The 19,634-nt window shown below is 36.6% G+C and overlaps 1 protein-coding gene across 1 annotated transcript in view; it reads right to left on the bottom strand.

Annotated features, from left to right (window-relative positions):
* Window positions 1-2,943: 2,943 nt before the first annotated feature.
* The window catches only part of rasa2 (RAS p21 protein activator 2), a 66,913-nt gene continuing 50,222 nt past the window's right edge, over window positions 2,944-19,634 (bottom strand). The window contains exons 17-24 of the mRNA XM_055173367.2: window positions 19,530-19,607; window positions 16,143-16,216; window positions 15,930-16,036; window positions 10,429-10,511; window positions 9,178-9,386; window positions 8,935-9,038; window positions 7,733-7,913; window positions 2,944-5,752 (exon numbers count right to left, since the gene is read on the bottom strand). Of these exons, the coding sequence (XP_055029342.1) occupies window positions 5,722-5,752; window positions 7,733-7,913; window positions 8,935-9,038; window positions 9,178-9,386; window positions 10,429-10,511; window positions 15,930-16,036; window positions 16,143-16,216; window positions 19,530-19,607 (867 nt within the window). The 3' untranslated portion in view covers window positions 2,944-5,721. The remainder of the gene's footprint in view (window positions 5,753-7,732; window positions 7,914-8,934; window positions 9,039-9,177; window positions 9,387-10,428; window positions 10,512-15,929; window positions 16,037-16,142; window positions 16,217-19,529; window positions 19,608-19,634) is intronic.

Below are 19,634 nucleotides of genomic sequence, written 5' to 3'. Positions count from 1 at the left end.
TAAGATGGATGTAGTGTCTGTGACATCACCCGTTGGTTTCTGAAGATCGTTTTTGAAGCTTAAAGTAGGTGGTGCCTGCCGTCGCCATCTTGTCCGCGCATCGTCACGGATATCTGAAAATGGTTAAAGAGGCGGGGTGTGGGTGGAGCTAAGGTGTCTGGTTGCTGAAACCACGCCCGTCTAGCTCGATTCTAGTGACCACAGTGGCTGTTCAACCGTCACTCATGTGGTCACACCCTTAATTATGCAGAACTTTAAAGCTGAATATAATTTAAACGGATGAGTTACAAAAAATTCACCCCCCTCACAGTTGTCATGAAAGGCAAAATTAGCTTTACAGAACAAACACAATTTTTGTACCAGGCTGTAAACATATTATTTTCTACTGTAAAATTGGCCATTTTAACATGGAGGTCTATAGGAGTTGACTCCCTTTTGGAGCCTCTAGCGGCCAGTCGATGAATTGCAGTTTAAATCACTTTCGTCTTGGCTTTATCAGAAAGGTCGGAAGGTTGCCCCTCGGTTTAATTGTTTTCTTCTGTCGGTTCTGTAATTTTGTCCATCTATTCTAGACATTCACTGTTATTATGCTGCTTTTGTTTGTTTCCTTCATGTTGGTAAAACTGAGTCCAATTTTATATTAAATTGTGTTTGTTGTTTCTTATAAGGTTTCTTCTTAAAGCATTTTTTTTTACAAAGGATTTGACACTCGCATCAGTGAGACTGACTTTCACATCACATCTAATAATCTTCAACCAATTCAAGTGATGTTTTATAGTTACACCATGCACATATTTGACAACAACGCTTACTGCTTTGCACAGAGCCAATCATAGCTTATATTTTTACAACCAGCTGCCAAACGTACCTGATCTGTGCAAAATCATCGTGTTAAACAAATTGCGATGCAGAACTGTCAATAAAAGTGCAAAGACTATGATGCCATACTGTACACACGACAAAACACACACAAACAATATATTTATTGCAAATTAATTCCACAGAACTAATAACAGAGGAATTATGTGAGCTTGTGTTGTGAAAATAAAAGTATAAAAACATTTAAATAACAAAACGAAGCAAACATGTCCAGTACAGTTAGTAATACGCTGGAAGATAAAGAGGAATTGGGTCGACAAAAAAAGTGGTCAAATTTGTGCAAATATTTATAGCAGTTTTACAGACTTACATTATTGATCTAAAATTATAATAACTTAAGAAATGCATCATTTAACTACAATAAGACTTACATGTATTTGACCCAATACGCCATTTGAGCTCAACAGGATGGGGTTTGTGAAACACAAGCAAACGACAATCTGAACTTAAGATATGGGGATTGTAGATTCGTACCAGTTAAAAGTTAAAGAATACAATGACATTGCCTGCACTATTGTTCTGTCGAGTGACTCGAGTCTAAGCTAAGTGCTATATTGGGAATGTTAAAAAAATAATCTGGTTTGGGGGTCAAGGCCACTGGATGCTGGTTAAAATGCTCTCTGCATGTTCGGTTTGTATGGATCTATGCTTGGATGAATGATGGTGGAACTGAATGAGTACACAGAAACCACACGGGACGAGAGGAATCAATAAAGGAGGTCTGTGGTACTACCACAGTGTTAAGTGAACTCAAGTGACTCAAGTCTCTACCACAGACAGTGGATATGAATGAAGGTTGACCACTACCACATTTCTGATGAAGCCTCACAGTACCACAATAACATTCATGTACCTTTCAGTCAATGCATTGACAAATCATGTTAACATTCAGGTCACAGTGTGTTACAAAAACATAAAAAAGACAAATGAACAGGAACTAGACAAATATCAAATGGAAAATTGTGAATATTGCATAAATCGTTCGCGACGGAACTGTTCGTCTCTTTATCAATGCTTTATAAATCTTGATTAAGAAAATATCTTCTTACAAAACATACACGATCATTTTTTTAACTAGCATTTGTTCAGAACAGAACATTCGGACAGCATAAAATAAAAAAACTTCAATCAATTTTTCATCAAATATCAACACTTTGCAGGTCCCTTATGATTTAAATAAAAAAATTGATTTCTTTTTATAAAAGGTCAAATTAAAGATGACGCTAAGTACACTTCAAATGCATGCTAACACACATATGCTAGCTAGCTTTTAGCAGATCTAAACTAGTGCTTCTCAACTGGTTTTATTATACAACATCGAATTTCAATGATTACATGATCTTAAGCCAATAAATCATACAGTTAAACCTGCTTTTTATTTTATTTATTATGGTTTTTGAAGAAGAGGTCATTTGCAGTCTTTGTAAATTTGGTTAAAACAACCCAGCATTCTGAGTTGATACATATCAGCTTAGGTTAAAGATTGTGTTTGTCCCTTTTTGACCCAACACAGGGTTATGCAATAACCTTTTATCCAATAATTAATCCCAGTCAAAATATGATTTACAAAAGCAATTACAAAATAAATGTCCCTTATAAAATGTGATAAGCTTATTTTGTTATCTTTGTTTTTTTAGGGTGGTCAAAATGAAGACATGAATACGAGTTAACGTAAATTAATTTAATGACACTAGTTTTATTAATGTGTGATTAATACAATGCAAAATTTCGGTTTGACCCTTGGCCTAGCATGTTGTTGGATAAATTGAGACGCAGCCTTAGAAAGTAAATGGACAGCAAACGTCTAAAATGATCTTTATTTGTACGTTTTCTGGGATGCTTAACTAAGAATGTGTTCCCATCCACTTGTGCGTCTTCAGATTTTATTTTCAGTTTAAAACATTTAGACAGTCCCTCCAGAAAAACACGATTATACAATCTCATAATTTAACGCATAATCAGCCAAAGTACGCATATTTATGTGGGGGAAATTTTCAGTATTTTGCGCACGGAAATCTGCAATTTATGCTGCGAAAGTGCGGCGTATTTGAAAAAATGCGTATTTTTTCAAATACGCCGCACTTTCGCAGCATAAATTGCATATTTCCGTGCGCAAAATATGCGAGGCATGCATGATTTCCAAACCCCCGCATTTTCGTAGCAAAAATCACATATATCTTAGCAGAAAGTTGAAAAATGTTGCATTTACTTCACACAAGCGCCATGGGAACGTTATGAAGTGACGTGATTATGTGACGTGAACATCATTGAAAAGCTGCAAACAGTTTTTGCAAGTTCCCGCAATTTCATCGCATAAAATTGTATAAATATCCCGCATATTCCATCGCATTTTTTAAGAAAACGTGCCACAAGAGATCAAGGATTTTTGCCCGCAACAATCACAAAAAAATCAAAGTTTTCTGGAAGGACTGTTTAGAAAATAAAATGCATAAATTGATGTTAAAAGAGTTAATAAGAGCGACAAGACTCGAAAACGATGTCTATCAAACAATAAAAGAAAAAAGTTGAACATGTATTGATATATTTTTTGACTTTGTGTATGCCAAATCTTTTATTTTAACCAGCGATTTTAAGATTTAAAGACTTAAAATTATCTTTGCTGACGCTTTTACTAATAATAAATACACATTTGCATAAAGCATCCATATCTGTCCATGCCCATGTTGATTAAAGTATTAAAAACGTAATTTTTTTAAATTAAGGTAAATATACTGATAAAAATGTGCAATTAAGTTGCGATTAATCACGAGTTAACTCATGACAATCATCTAGATTAAATATTTTAATCGATTGACAGCCCTAATTTTTTTTCGATATTATTTAGTTGAATTTCCGTGCTCTCTTCAAACCTACCAGAACAGACCCGTGCCCTGTTTTTGTATAATAAGAAACCAGTTTGAGAATGACTGATTTAGACCGCTATAGGCAGAAAAGCAATGTGACATATTATTTCCAAAGACAATACAGCAAGTCAAAACTAGATTGATTGTAAGTGTAGACCTGTAATCTATCCGAACATAACAGGACAACCAATGGAAAAACTGTGACATCACAAACATGACACGAGTGATTGTGACTTTACACCAAACAATTTACAGTTATAGCTCTGTCCCAAACCTTAGTCAGCTGCTTGCTGTCTACATAGGCGACATATGTTTCACACAAATACTCTTTTAAACTAGTGCACGTAGTAGTGCACGGATAAATAACGATTTCATGTTAACCCTTAACTGGCACAGCTTTTCTTGAGGGGGGAGTTATGTACACCTTGGTCTAGAAGTCTTGGTCTTGTTTCAAAATGGTTATTGTAATAAATTAAAATAATTCAATAAAGTATTTATTTTATACATAAAATAATCACACAAAAAAAGGTTTGTGTTACACTTTTAGTGGTTTTACCAACAACAGCCACTAGGTGTCAACGGTTTGCTGCATACTCGTCACAAATTAATAAATTACTGTCACTGCAGCATTATTACTGCATTGGTATTAAAAAATGTTTTGAAATATGAAACTACATTCTTGGACCTTTCCAATGACATATAGTTTGTTGTGATAGATTAAAATTTACATGCAAAATATTGACGTACACTCAGGTGTCCCGCTCACAGGACAGCGCCAGTTAATGGGTTTAAGCAAACTTTTGTCAAGCAAGAGTATGTTTATACTTGATTTGTCTACCATATTGAATTGTTTTATGGTATTGTGGAATTGCATTGTCTTTGATTAAAGGCTAGATGGTGGCAAAATAACTTGACAATCTTGAAACCTTTTGAAAGGTGCACCTGCCTTAAAATGTTGGTTGGCTTACTAGGTTTTGGCACAGAGCTTAAGACAGCATACAATAAAATATCCAAACGTTTGTCACGGTAGTTACGGGTAAATAAACGTACAAAAATGGATTCAAATTTTCTTCATGGTTTATCAAAATGTATGATGCCCCCAAAATGCACATTAATGAAATATAGATATTCATTTTCCATTTCTATAATTATAAAACTACATGTATACCCTTTTCAAGTCATGAAAACCTACAAAACAACTTCTTTGGCATAAGAAAAATAGCTAGTAAAACTCTACCGGATATGAACGACGCTATCTACAGAACATTACACAAGAGCTGATCATGTAACTGATCAATATTGGGAAAAAAAAGATTGATACCACGTATCTAAAACAACCTCATCTGGAACTTTCCAAATATCTAAAGTGCTTCTGAGTTACTCCCTAATTCATACACAAGTGTGGGACTGTACGTACCTCCACTGAATTTATAAGGCAGATTATTTTTATCAACCAGACAGAAAATCACACACACACACAAAAGGAAATGGCATTAACGAATGATAAAAATATGAATATTCCCTTTGACGGAGTTAATCTGACTTTGATGGAAAAAGAAAATAAATGGAAGTTGGAGTTCTTTCAAAGAGGATTTTAGCAGCTATAATTTCTCAGACAAATTTGCCATGTCTGGACTTTCACAGCCTGGTTAGGAATGAATAAGAGGTGCTGAGAATCGTTTCTTGCTGTGCGAACCGACCCTTGAGGTTACTGAACAATCTTAAATAATGTATATCACACACACACAGGAAAGAGCTCAGATGATCCCATGGACAGCGACTCACGGATACTTCATTCGACTCTCGACTGGCCAAATTCTTCCACGTATGCCGTGGATTCAGTCACGTGTGGACTCTGGCACCTGTCGTCTAAATGTTCTCAGAGGTTCTGCCTGGACGGTGCTCCTCCGTGTTGACAAACACAGCGCCATCTGCTGGTGTGGCTGTATCTGTATTACTTGGTCCCATAGCCAAAGTGTTACGCTGTCTTTCCCACTATAGGATTCTCACTGCAAAACAAAAAAGTGAAGAAAATTAAGACATTTTGCATTTTACTCAGTGGCGGCCGTTGACTTGAGGGTGCACAATGCGAAGTTCGTCACACAACTTGTATGTAGCCCGTCATGTGTGTGGTTTGTTATTTCAAAATATGTGTTCTGCACGTCGAGTGCGTGTATGTGCATCACGTGTCCTGCCAAAATAAGTGCCTCCTGCAGACGCATCTAAAGGGTTTATGATCTCGCGTTTTCCAGATACTCGCATAATCTCATGCGTAATCAGAGTTTACTGTTAAGGGAGTCTTGCGTATATTTGGTGAACGTGAGCGTCTCTTTTATCATAAACGGTTTTTTTGAAAAAACACGTGATGCACACAGGATCTCTCGACACGCAGGACACATATTTTGGAAAAGGGAACCTGCACACGATACTCCGAACACTTATTTTGAATTAGCGCCCCTCGGATGAGGAGTCACGAGCCGCCGCTGATTTTACTGCATCATTTATAAGTGAATGGCTCAAAAGTTATTATTGGGAAATGTTTTGAATTTTAGACCTTAAAAGGATACTTCCAAAAACACTAAAGATATTTTTAGTTCTTTTAGGCTTAGGTGGATAAGGTTTCTTTTACTTTAATAAAATAAACTTTAAAATACTTTGTTACATTTTCCACTTAGATCTGAAAACCCGACTTACTGGTGTGTGTGGGGCTGCAGACTGCACACACCATTTACATTACATTACATACATACGTGTCCAGTAGGGTTGTGACAATTAATCGGGCAAATGCGCGTTTTCTCAATGAATGAATTTGAATGAATTACGGTGAAATGCAGCCACATCCAAAAGCCAGGGGGCGCTCTCGCTTAGATTCACCATTTGTGCCACAGAAGAAGTAGCATTACTATCACTATTCCAGGAAGTGTTCTTCAGATTGTTTAAGGTATTTTCATGATAATAAAGAATATTTTAAATGATTGTGTTTGACGAGTGTTGCTTTTTTAAATGCACGTTATAAACGAGTCAAACTTGTAGTGATTTTAGATTGATAAGGACTTCCTACTGATCACGGAGCCGTAGTACATGCACAAGCTGTGCATGAAACACTGAATCAGAGCCTTACGATTCAGAATAGATTTTAGACAGGTCTTTTTAATGGGAGCGCGACGCATCGATGCATCGAACACGACCCTAGTGTCCAGTCGTGTTAAAAATTAATTGCCACTGGTTTGGGTCAGACTCAGGTCTAAATTTCTCTGGTTTGTCTCGGGTCAGGTCTTTCTTAAAAAAAATATTTATGCACGTCGGGTTCGGGCAAAAAGTGATTCGGGTCATTTTGGGTCGGGTCCATTTCTTTGGACCCGAGAAGACCTCTACACTATATTGCATGTTAAAAATCAGTGATTTAATACCATAAATCTAGTTGCTTTTGAAATAAAATTTTATTTTGCATTTTAATTTTGTATAAAAAGTTTGGTTCCAAAACGTTATAAATCCATTTTGACTAATTTCGGTAAAAACGTGTTTTCTTTACCAAGAAAGTGACAAAATGAAAACCACTTTTTTCTGTTACAATCTTTCAATCATTGTGGTTTAGTACAAAGTGAAAGGTGCTCTACTAAAAAAAACTTCACTTGGTAACAACTTTAAACTTAAAAATTGAGGGTAAAAAAACTTACAAAATTACTTGAGTTGGTAATTTAAACATTTTCAACTTACATGTTTTACTTAAAGTGAGAAAATTTAAGTAACAAAAAACTTTTTAGGCGTTCATAGTCATTTTTAAGCTGATCCAACTTTTACTTTTTTCAGTGTATATGGAAGGTCAAACTGAGTGCACTGCATTGTGGGATACAGTATGCACTGTTCTGTATATTATACATTTTGGCAAATGCTTATCTGGATATTCACAAACACATCACATTTGCATACTGTGCACGTTAGACCTAAAGCAGTATTTTATTCTTTAAATAATATAGTAATTGTCTTACATAGTGCCTGGCTCATCGGTTAGCGCTGCCTTTAAGTCGTGATGAGCCTGCAGTTCCTCTAGGACGGCTCTGAGCTCTGTAATGGTGCGGAAGGTCTCTTTAGGGTCCTGTATAGTGAAGGCCGAATACTCCTCCTGCTCCTTCTGTTGCCCAAGATAGACAGACATACCGGCACAGGCATCTGCGGACAAAGACACATGGATTCAGTCACGTACTGATTAAACGCCGCCCCTGTGCTCACCTGGAACCGTCTAACGTGATTTTTAATAGAAGACAAAGAAGCGTTACATTCAAAAATTTGGACACGCTTGACTACATTTTCCTCGTCGTCTTAAGGCGCGTTTGATCTAAAGACTTGCAGTTTGAATACAGCGTGTATGCATTTCTTTACAAAACATTGATTCAGAGTATGTTCACACTCGGTGCGATTGCTTAGTTGGTGCTGTTCATTGGAGTAAGTGTAAACCTGACACCTGAACATGCGTTGGGTCCGCTTCCAAACACTCTGGTGTGGTTCGACTGAAATGTGAAAGCAAGTCGGCCAAAGACGAAGTGCATCCCCAAATATAACAACACAATTTATAACATGGCAAGAACATTTAATATGTCTTCCTTTGCACATAGGGATTCCTGTTGCTGTTTAAACATTTTATAAGAACGTTAAAAATACCCATATGTACAACAAGGGGCAACCTGGCCTCTCAATAAAAGCCAACACAAAAGTGACTTAAACTGCAATTCATCGACTGGCTCCAAAAGGGAGTCAATCTCATAGACCACCATGTTAAAATTCCCAACTTTTCTGCAGAACTAAATATGTTTACAGCTTGGTGAATTTTTTTTAAACTCATCCAAAATCAGTGGTCTCCTACATGGTGGCATTGTTTTGATGACTGGGGAAAATATCATTAATAAAAAATGAATGCGTGTCTAAACTTTTGACAAACTACATTTCCAAGTCAAATATATATTTAATGATGGGAATATAAGGGTGGGAGTCTGTTGGGGTTTGACTGGATGGACTGTACATGGAAATACTGCATTGGCTAATAGTATTTTTTCCCACCTGTGTGGCCTTGATTTTGTCAGCAGAAAAGAAAATGCATTGCAGAGGATGAAATGTTTTTACATTGATTATAATAAATGAACATTTTATACACAAATGAATTGTGCAAAATAGATGATTATGCATTCATACACACCCTCCATCTTCTGTAGTCTGGAGAGGTTAGATGAGAAGAAGAAAAAGATTCGCTCTGTTTCTCGGTCGCAGTCGATGTCAAGTTGAATATTAGCCAACATTGTCCTATAGGACACAGAATAAACAGGTAGCACATGTCATGCACAGTAATATAAAACTAAGAGTTATGTGTTCATGTTTAAACATAAACCAAATGCAAATTCCCTGCCCACCTCTCATACATTCAGTTAATAAAATATCTTACGCTGTGCAGGGTTTGCAGCCCGGGGCGTTCTCGTTCGCTTCCTTGCAGCATAACCAGGACGCATTGACGTAAGCGGAGGGGTGAAACACACTGAGTCTGCCCGGGTTACAGCGACTGACCTGACTTAACAACTCTATCCAACTGTTGGCCTCCACACAGTTCCCCGCCTGAACGTATAGAGGCTTCTCTGAATGGATTACCTGAAACATCTGGACACAAATATGAGAAATTTCATTGAGGGGGACAATTTACAATTTAAGATGTCAAATATGAGTACATATGTAAAGATTTAGCTCAAAATACCTCACAGATAATTTATTATAACATGTTTAAATTACCGTTTTGTAGGTGTGAGCAAAAATGTGCAATGTTTTTGGGCGTGTCCTTTAAAAATGCTAATGAGCTGATGAAATGCAAACACTGATCGCCATAATGGTGGTTGAATAGTGCAGATTAAGGGGCAGTATTATCCCTTTCTGACATCACAAGGGGAGCCAAATACTAATGACCTATTATCACATGAGAATTTCAGAGAATGATTTACCAAAACTAAGTTATTGGGTTGATCTTTTTTAAATTTCTAGGTTGATAGAAGCACTGGGGACCCAATTATAGCACTTAAAGGGGCCATGGCATAAAAATCTGACTTTTTTCATGTTTAAGTGCTATGATTGGGTCCCCAGTGCTTCTATCAACCTAGAAAATGTGAAAAAGATCAACCCAGTAACTTAGTTTTGGTAAACCATTCTCTACAAGAACATGATAAAATAGGTCGTTGAAATTTGGTTCCACTTGTGATGTCATAAGGAGCTCTTATTATAATAATACCACCCCTTAATCTGCACTATCCAATCACAGCACTGCCATTTAGTGCAGAGAAAAAGAAAAGAGAAAATAATTCACAGCACAATTGAGTTTCAATTGCAACAAACCACTCATTTGCATTTTAAAGGACACACCTAAAACGGCAAATTTTTGCACACACCTACAAAGTGGGATTCTATAACATACTACAATAAATTATTTTTATGGTATTTTGGGCTAAAACTTCACATATGTGCTCTGGGGACACCAAAGATTTATTTGACATCTTAAAAAAGTCTTGTGCCATGGCCCCTTTAAATATGGAAGAGTCCGATTTTCATGATACGTCACCTTTAAACGATTACAAGTGCATTTAAGGTACACACTTTATCAGAATATTGACCATTGGGAATATGCACTGCACAAACCTCATTGTTAAATACTCACGTTTTTGCGGTTAAAGGCACTTTCTTCTAGTTTCTCCACGCCGAGGATGTTTTTTACAGGAATGGTGCACAATGCTTCTTTCCCTGGACAAAAACAAACAGACATTCACATAAAAATCACACTTTATCAGCAACACTATGAAATGAATTTACAATAGCAGGCAATTACAGAGCGGGTAACACGGACACAACATCTGGAGATTGTGGCTCTTAAACAAACACTACATTTGCTCAAGAATCTTGTGATGACCCTTGACCCAAAGAGATGATAGCACACCCGCCCGTCCACGCCAATACAAACACACACGGTTGTTTCTCATGCACATTTTACATATTTGACAAACTCCTATTTTTATCACTTCTGCTGATGTACAATATTTTTACCACAGCACAGCCAAAATATGCAAATGCCTGAGAACCATAGCAACACACAGACAAATGCTTTCAGCTGGTTTGAGAGATGTCAGAGATTCTTCTTTGAAATGCTTTTCTTTACTAACGTCTGCAAGGTTTGAATTATTTTTATATCAGTATGCTTGACTTTCCAATGAAACATTTACATTATCAGTAAATCATTTTCCAGTCCTGAATGCTGATTTTGCTTTATATATATAAAAAGGTCCCTAATATTACTTTAAAATGCATTTGCTATTCATAATATATGCATAAAATAACTTTCTTTTTAATCTTATTTCTTACTTTGTAATAGACATTTTAGCAGTATTTCAATGGAGCCATAAACTACTGTGGCAGAAAGGAATGGCTTTTAACTTCCTATTATAAAAGGGCAAAGATAAAAAAAATAGCGGTTTGACATTTAACACTATCAAATACTGAATCTCTCTATATTAGATTGACATTATGCATTGGGCAGATGCTTTGAACCAAAGCGATTTACTTTATGAGTGCTTTCAGTAGGATTCAAACCCATGATCTTGATGTTGCTAGCAACAGCTGAGCTTAAGGTAAAATCCCAATAAGAAACATTGTTAAACAAATTGCATTTAGAGAGTTTTTATGGCAATCCATATTTCCGCTATTATCTGCTAGGTGGCGCTCTTACCCAACTTATAAAACACTGAAGCTTCCACTGATCCAAAAACAGTAAAAATTCTGTTTGTGAAATTCCTTTACCAAAATGCAATTATTGTAGCTTTTTGATCATTGATATTGTAGCGTTTTTGAAGAAACCTACCCATATTTGACAGGTGATCCTCAAATGGAGATGTTTTTTTTTCAAAGCAGAGGGTCTGTTCTTTCATTTGATATATTGTATGTTTATATACCGTAGTTTTCGGACTATAAGCCGCGTTTTTTTTTCATAACTTGACTAGTGCTGCGTCTTATAGTCAGGTGCGCCTTGTAAGTCAGTATGAATTAATTTTGACATTTATGAGGGAAGAGACAACATTACCATCTACAGCCGCGAGAGTCCGCTATATGCTGCTTCTGTATTTATGTAATTCAATGGATTCAGTGATGTGGAATGACGAATCTGCAAATTTCACGCTAGTTGGCTTGTTCGGTTAATTTAGACTATTCAACCTTCCAGGTAAGTTCTGTATGCTATAATTTATCATTTAAATAACTGATAATATTATTTTTAACATACAGACATCTATTCAGCCTGCTGTTCTGTCTGCTATTGTTTAGTTGAATAACTTGCCTTTCCAGATTAAATGCCTGTTCTTCGGCTTGGATTTTGTGAAATAATTTTCTAAATAAACGCAACGTGTAGTCCACTGCGACTTATATATGTTATTTCGTCTTAATGACGCATTTTTGAATGATGCAACTTATTCTCCGGAGCGACTTATAGTCCGGAAAATACGGTATTTAAACAAGAACATTTTCTGGAAGGCATTTATTTTTGTGAAAATCATAAAAATGCTGCCGCTAGCTAGCATTTTTTTTTAAACGCTGGCGGGAAAGAGTTAAAAATCCAGTTTTTATAGACGGTTTTAGCAGCAACAACATAAAACAATGGCTTTTGTGGACTACATGCAACTACACATATTACTAATGATAATTTTTGATAAATTTATGGAAAATTGGAAACATGATTTTTACTTAATATCCTAATGATTTTTGGCATTAAATAATCATTAATTATTTTGACCCATACAATGTATTGTTGGATATTGCTACAAATATCAGTTTCTCTCACTCAGTTTTTTTTAAATTAAGGGTGTTTTCAGACCTGTAGATTTATTGCTTTATTTCTGAAACCGGGGGTTAAATGTCAAAGATTGAAATCAACATGAAATCAATGAGTGAAATGAAACTTTGCTGCTCCTCATCTCATCATTAGATTATGAGATTTAATCTGGATTTCACAAACAGAGTAAGTTTTGTTTAAATAGCTTTATAGATTTAAAATATATTACTAATGAAAAGAAAGCTTTACTTTGCCCTTGAACCGACTCACTCTGCTTATATCAGTTGTCTTATAACCCAACGCTTGCTGAAACTAACAACAGTCCCTCAGAAAAAAGGTCAAACCACCATGCTGTGAGATTACAACACCTAAAGATGTTTATTTTTACAACAAGACTAACACTCATCATGCCGGTCACCCAGATCTGCAGTTTGTGACCTTGACATCTATGTCACATCTTGGGAATTTCTGTGTCTCTTGTTTCAGAGTCAGCTCACTCAAAGGAACTGTGGGAATTATGGTCGGAATGCTATAAAGTTGTGAACTTGCAGTAATTTGATAACATTATAAATATTTTTCTGTGTTTCAGCATGTACTTCATCACATTTACAGTAATGATACACCAGTGGACCGGCCAAGCTGATTTATCGAATGAAATTTGTTTGTCCATACCTGATAGAATTTGTAATGACCAGTCAATATGCTCGACTGTTCTCCATAGTGCTGGGTGAAAGATTTCAATATTAATCATTCTTTACTATTTTGCTGGCTATATAATGTTAACTAACACTGTGAATGTTGTTATGATTCAATGTACTTTTATTAACCCTTCAAACATCATGTAGAATATAAATATCATGTAGTGTAAATAGGGAAGTTTACTTCTCGTTTCTTTTGTATTGACTAGTAGCGTAAGAGATAGAGCCTCTTATTTAAACCTCAGTTTAAATAAGAGGCTAAAAGATGTAATACTACTTAATACCAATAGATGTAGAAAGTTTGACTCATCTTTGTGAATCAGTTCTTTTGAAATGTTGACTTTAATATGGATAATAAACAAAGACGTGTCATCAACCAGAAATGTTTACAGAAGATACCATAATTTTTCTTACTGTATATTTACTAACATTTTATAAGGGTTCATTCACATTTTGTCATTTTTGTGTGCACGTAAATTCGTTATTTTACATGTAGATGTGTGGCAAGCACGCTCAAATAGAGAGCGACATGGTTGTAACGAGCATGCGGTTGGAGACACTCTTTATCCAGGCGTGTTAAGCCCATGTTATAATCGTGCATAAGGTCTACGCCATAGGTTACCCGTAGCCTGTGCATAGCTCTGTGTAGCCTGACGTGCACCTTGCCAAAAAATTTTTACAGCGCGTCAGTTCTACGCGGACCACAAGTGTTGTGATTGGTCCACTTGGTCCCGTCAGAGGGGTTCTAGTGTGTTACACTCCAGGTGTTTACACTCTGTTTTCAGGTGCGTTACACTGTTTTTCAGGTGCGTTACACTCTGTTTTTCAGGTGCATTACACTCTGTTATCCAGGTGCATTACACTCTGTTATCCAGGTGCATTACACTCTGTTATCCAGGTGTGTTATACTCTGTTTTTCAGATGCGTTACGCTCTTATCCAGGACCATTTATATTTTTTATCCAGGTTTTTATCAACGCTCTGTGATCCATGTGCATTACACTATTTTATCATTTAGCGTTACTCTATTTTATCATTTAGCATTACGCTCTTTTATACAGGTGCATTACGCTCTGTTATCCAGGTGCGTTACACTCTGTTATCCAGGTGCATTACACTCTTTTATCAATTAGCAGTACGTTATTTTATCAATTAGCGTTACGCTCTGTTATACAGGTGCGTTACCCTCTGTTATACAGGTGCGTTACACTCTGTTAGCCAGGTGCATTACACTCTTTTATCAATTTGCAGTACGTTATTTTATCAATTAGCATTACGCTCTGTTATACAGGTGCGTTACACTCTGTTATACATGTGTGTTACACTCTGTTATACAGGTATGTTACGCTCTGTTATCCAGGTGTGGATGGGATAGATGGGATACAGCTACAGCCTTAATCTCGCAAGATGTTGGGTTCAGGGTTAGGTTTGGGGGTTGGATTAGGATAAAACAGCGCTTATCCAGATTTTGGCCATTGCTGTATCCCTTCTATACCGCAGACAGTTGAATATAGGTGTGCCTAACTTCACGAGGTGCCATAAGATCAGACAGGTGGATAATGTCAAAGTATCTCAAAAGCGATTCAAAATGCACTTCTTCGTACGAGTCCTCGAAATGCTCTTGTAGTATTTTTATGTGACCGTTTTGTCAAACAAGCAGCTTTACCCTTTACCTATCAATATTGTATCATGTAAGCATTGTATCATTACGTAACTCAAGATAGAGGAACACCTGTTCATAGCTGTACAAGGATATTACCCAGAGCTGTATGATCTGTCAAGCAGCTATAATGTTTTGACACAAGTAGAAGAAACAATGCATGGAGACTTATTACTGGATCTATGGAGAACTCATGTTTGCTGAGCAATGGAGGACGCTGCAGAAGTGCAAGTGCCAGAGCGCTTCAGAAAGAAGGAAGAAAACCGTGCAGTCGATTTTTCTGCATGCTTTTAGACACAAAATGTGTAACGGTGCTAAAAAAAGTCTTCATTATTTTAACTAGAAATTTGTTTTATTTTATGTTATTTGGATCTTTTTATTAAAATGATGAACACTTGTGAAAAATAAAAAAATACATTAAAAAGCATATACATTGCATATCTTTCAAAGGCTAAAAACTATAAATATATCTTAGCTTCCCCAGTTCCCCTTTCTTATCTCAGAATTGTATTGGCCAAACCCCCTCTTGTTTTATGCATACTGGCACTAACCACTGAAAACAAAAACACTGCTACTTTACAATATTCACGCTGTGACCAATTTCAAGTGACAAATACAAGTACATACTAAGCACTCGACACATTGCTTAATAGACAAGTTTACACCATTGAACACAAGTCCACACCCATGACATAAATGCAATTGCATAAGTCAAATAAGGGAAACAGATTGTTTCACATCCAGAACAGACCGACCACACTACACGAACAGGAGCTACACAAACAAGAATGTGAGACTGGGAACTGGCGCTTAAAGATAATTTGTGACTCTTGGTTCATGTATTTTCAACATAACCTTTGCTATATGTAACACTGCCAGCAAAAACAAGTCTCTGGGATTTTGGCAGCCATAATTCAAAGCTGATCTGGAGGATTGCCCACAAACAGAAAGTTTCTTATCATGGTCTTCATAGCTGAGATCACTCACCTTTCTGCTTATGATAGGACAGCTCCTGATTGGTCAGACGTAACCAGCGTTTCTTAAAGTTCTTCTTTCCTATCCGTTTTCTGCCCTGTGCCCGTTTATGTACCTCTCTGTTAAACAATCATATGCATTTGACAGAATTTTAGGTTTCCTGGACTTTTATAATGCAGTAAAAATCACATAACCAGACTTTGAACTGTGGTGTCTTTTACTCACCCCTCCTTCAACACAAATGAGTCCTCCACTCCGCTGGATTCCTTAGAGACATTAGAGGAGATCTCATCTAAAAACTAATACAGAGAGATTGACAGAAGAAATTAGCTGAAGGCAGAATATTCAGGGAGATTTAGGCCTTGTCCACATGAACAAATATATTGATATATAGGTTTAAACAGCTCTTTTCAACCACACAGTATCATTATTCTTTTCTATATTATATATTTAAAATATTGAAATCATCACAGAAGTACTGGGGTATTAGTTTACAGTTTATATATGAACACTAAAGGGGCATATACACCAAAACATTTAAACGCAGCTGAAAATGGCAGGCTGATGCCGACTGTGGGCACTTGCCAGCGTTTTTTCGGCTAAGCGTTTTGGTACTTATGAGGGGCGATTCACATTTCGCATGTTTTGTGCACTCAAGTTCGTTATTTTAAATGTAGGGGTGCGGCATGCGCGTTCATAATGGGAGCAGCGCGGCCGCGACGCGCATGTGCTGTGACACACTTGTTTTTTTCAGGCTTGTCCGCACCACATCGAAAACATTTCAACTTTTTTGAATGCCGCAAGTGCACCGCAGGTCATGTGACAAGAACCAACAGATGGTTGCGTTTTCTGCCTTTTTGTTTATCAGTCGTTGAATAATGCGCCGTTGCTGTGATATTGCTCCCGCCCCTCCTCCACTGTGATTGGATGGCCGAGTGACATTGATGAGCTGAGCATTTCACCCAAATTCTTAGTGCTTTGCGCGGAGTGCCGCAAAAACGCAGATTGACGCCACTTAGCACTGACAAAACCTGCAAGCTGCAAGTGCGGCACTTCTATTGGAAACAATTAAAAACATACGCCGGCATAAACGCTTTGGTGTGTACGCTACCTAATGTCTACGATCTATGGCAAACCTTCTTTCAACCCCTAATAAAACATATTTATTAGTAATTTAATGAATCTTTCAGATTTTAAAAAGAAATAATTCAAACCAATTAAACATTTTTAAAGGGATTGCAGCAATTTATCAGAACCTCTAGTAAATTATATGTTATTTTGTTTAGTTGGCATACAGAATCATGAAACAATCGTGATCTTTATTTGAAACGGAAAAAGCAGCAGCCTTACCTCAGGCCATCCGATACATTTTTACTTCAGTAGAACAATAAAGACGACATTTTGCAGAAACCGCAGTGCTCTGTGATTTGTAAAGTAATATAAAAGAGTATGATGATGTAAGAGTTCAAAAATACAGAATATAGAAATAATCCCTACGAATCCTGGTGACCCACTGACGTCATGTAATGCCAATCGATCGTATTTTGCAAGAAATTTTAGCGTTATTTGCAACAATATTCAAGGTTCCCACACCTTAGTCAACTTCAAATTCAAGGTCCTTTCAAGGACTTTCCAGGTCCAATACCCTCAAATTCAAGGACTAAATGTGGGGATACATTTCAAGTGAGAGCAAGGTTACATTGTGTTACCTTTTAAGATACATTGTTACAGTTCCCTTTCGAGGGAACTCGTGCTGCGTCACTGCGGTGACAATTTGGGGACGCCTTGTGTATATCAAATTCAACCAATGGTGAGGCTTAATGACAAAGACAGGGTGACGCGGGAGCCAGGAAGTATATCGCTATCTGAAATTTTGCCAAAGACGGCATTACAGGGACGCAGGAAGTATGGCAAGTGAGACGCAGCGTCTCGTTCCCTTCTCAGGAACAGTTAAATACCTAACCTGAGATGTTTCATGTGTCAAATACTACTATGCAAAAAAGCTAAATTTTGGTATGAATCAACATTCGCATACAGAAGATATAAGCATTTAAAGCGAATAGTTCAGCACGTGTGCTTACAAAGTGTAGAATTTTTATGATATTATCCTACAATACACAAGGAATAATATGGATTTTTTCCAGAAAACTTCTGCATAAAATAGATTCAAGCACTTTCGATGACCTGTATATGTATGTATATTTTCAAAAACTTCCCATGGCCTTGAATTTTTTCCCCCAGATTCAAAAAACTTTCATGGATTTCAAGGACCCGTGGGAACCCTGTTCTTAGCGCCACCTATAAAGCAGGAGGGTAAAGCGCACTTCTTAGAAATACATACAAAGGAAGGATATACAATAATACCAATTTATCTGCCTTTTTAACGCAAAGTGGCAGTACATGTTTTCTTGCATTATATGAATCACAGAGCACTGTGGTTTTTGCAAAATATCTTCTTTATTGTCCTACTGAAGATAAATTTCACCAACATATTGGATGGCCTGATGAGTAAATAAACAGCAAATTTTTATTTTTGGGTAAACTATTCCTTTAACCATTGTGGACAGCATCTGTGGAGACATGCTGTTGATTAAACAATAATTTTGTTTCGATAAAAATAAAATAAAAATGTTTACAGTAATGTACAATGTAGATCTAAGTGGCCAAACGTTCCAGAGGGTTTAAAAACAGAAATGTAAAGCTTGTATGTTTGTTAAAAGACCCCTAACCTAGGTTTTTTTCAGAAATATAAAAATAGTCTCTGGTATCCACAGAATGTGTCTGTAAAGTTTCAGCTCAAAATACACCACATATCTTTCATTATACGATGTTGAACATGGCCATTTGTGGCTGCAATGAAAAACGTGCTGTTTTTGTGTTTGTCTCTTTAAATACAAAAGAAAGCTTCTGTTCCCCTCCCCGTATGTAAAGTAGGGGGGTAGAGCACATGTGCTTTGGACTACATCAAAACATGTGTCTCTGGCAGAAGTGAGTCTGTAAGCAGTTATGGCTGAGGTGTAATCACTGTGACATCACATTGATAGGAGATCCCCAACAGCCTGTTTTGTGTGACTGTTGTGGTTTAAAGAAGATTACACAAAAAATAGATGGATTCGTATAATAACAAGATGTTTCTGCACACACATTTTCTGCTAGAAACACATTTAAAAGTGCAGCTTTTAGGTTAGGAGCGCTTTAATGCACATTTTAATGTATCCAAAAGAGAAATGTTTGAAATTTGTGTTTTCAAGTTGTCCTTTTTAGTAGTAATATACACGTTTTACATTAAATCCATTTCTGGTATATTTGTGTGCATCACATAAAAATTAGCAGATTTTGTGGCTTTGCATAGATATTACAGCAATGTTTACTTATTGGGGTAGTTACTGCAATTTGCCTTTGTAAGTACTACGTTTTTTAGAGATCCAATCATAATAGTTATGTTGTAAATGTGTGGATTTCAATGTTTATCTGGTGTAATGTTTTTTTCTCATAGGCTTCCATTGTAAGAATTTTTACATCTGAGAGACACAGACATTCACCTCTATCGACTGTCACATGACAAAGAAAATCATTTCTGTGTTACAACTTGAGTTAGTTTGCTGTACTTACCTTTTTTACTTTTTCTATACATTCGTCTTCTTGGAATAACTTGAAGAAATCGTACATATAAGTTTCTTTAAAGCTAGACTGGAGAAAAACAATTCAGAAGGTCAG

The sequence above is a fragment of the Misgurnus anguillicaudatus genome, chromosome 15, assembly GCF_027580225.2.
Source record: "Misgurnus anguillicaudatus chromosome 15, ASM2758022v2, whole genome shotgun sequence".
NCBI lineage: Eukaryota > Metazoa > Chordata > Actinopteri > Cypriniformes > Cobitidae > Misgurnus > Misgurnus anguillicaudatus.
The sequence above is the reverse complement of the archived record's forward strand: the minus strand, read 5'-3'. Positions and strand labels throughout refer to the sequence as shown.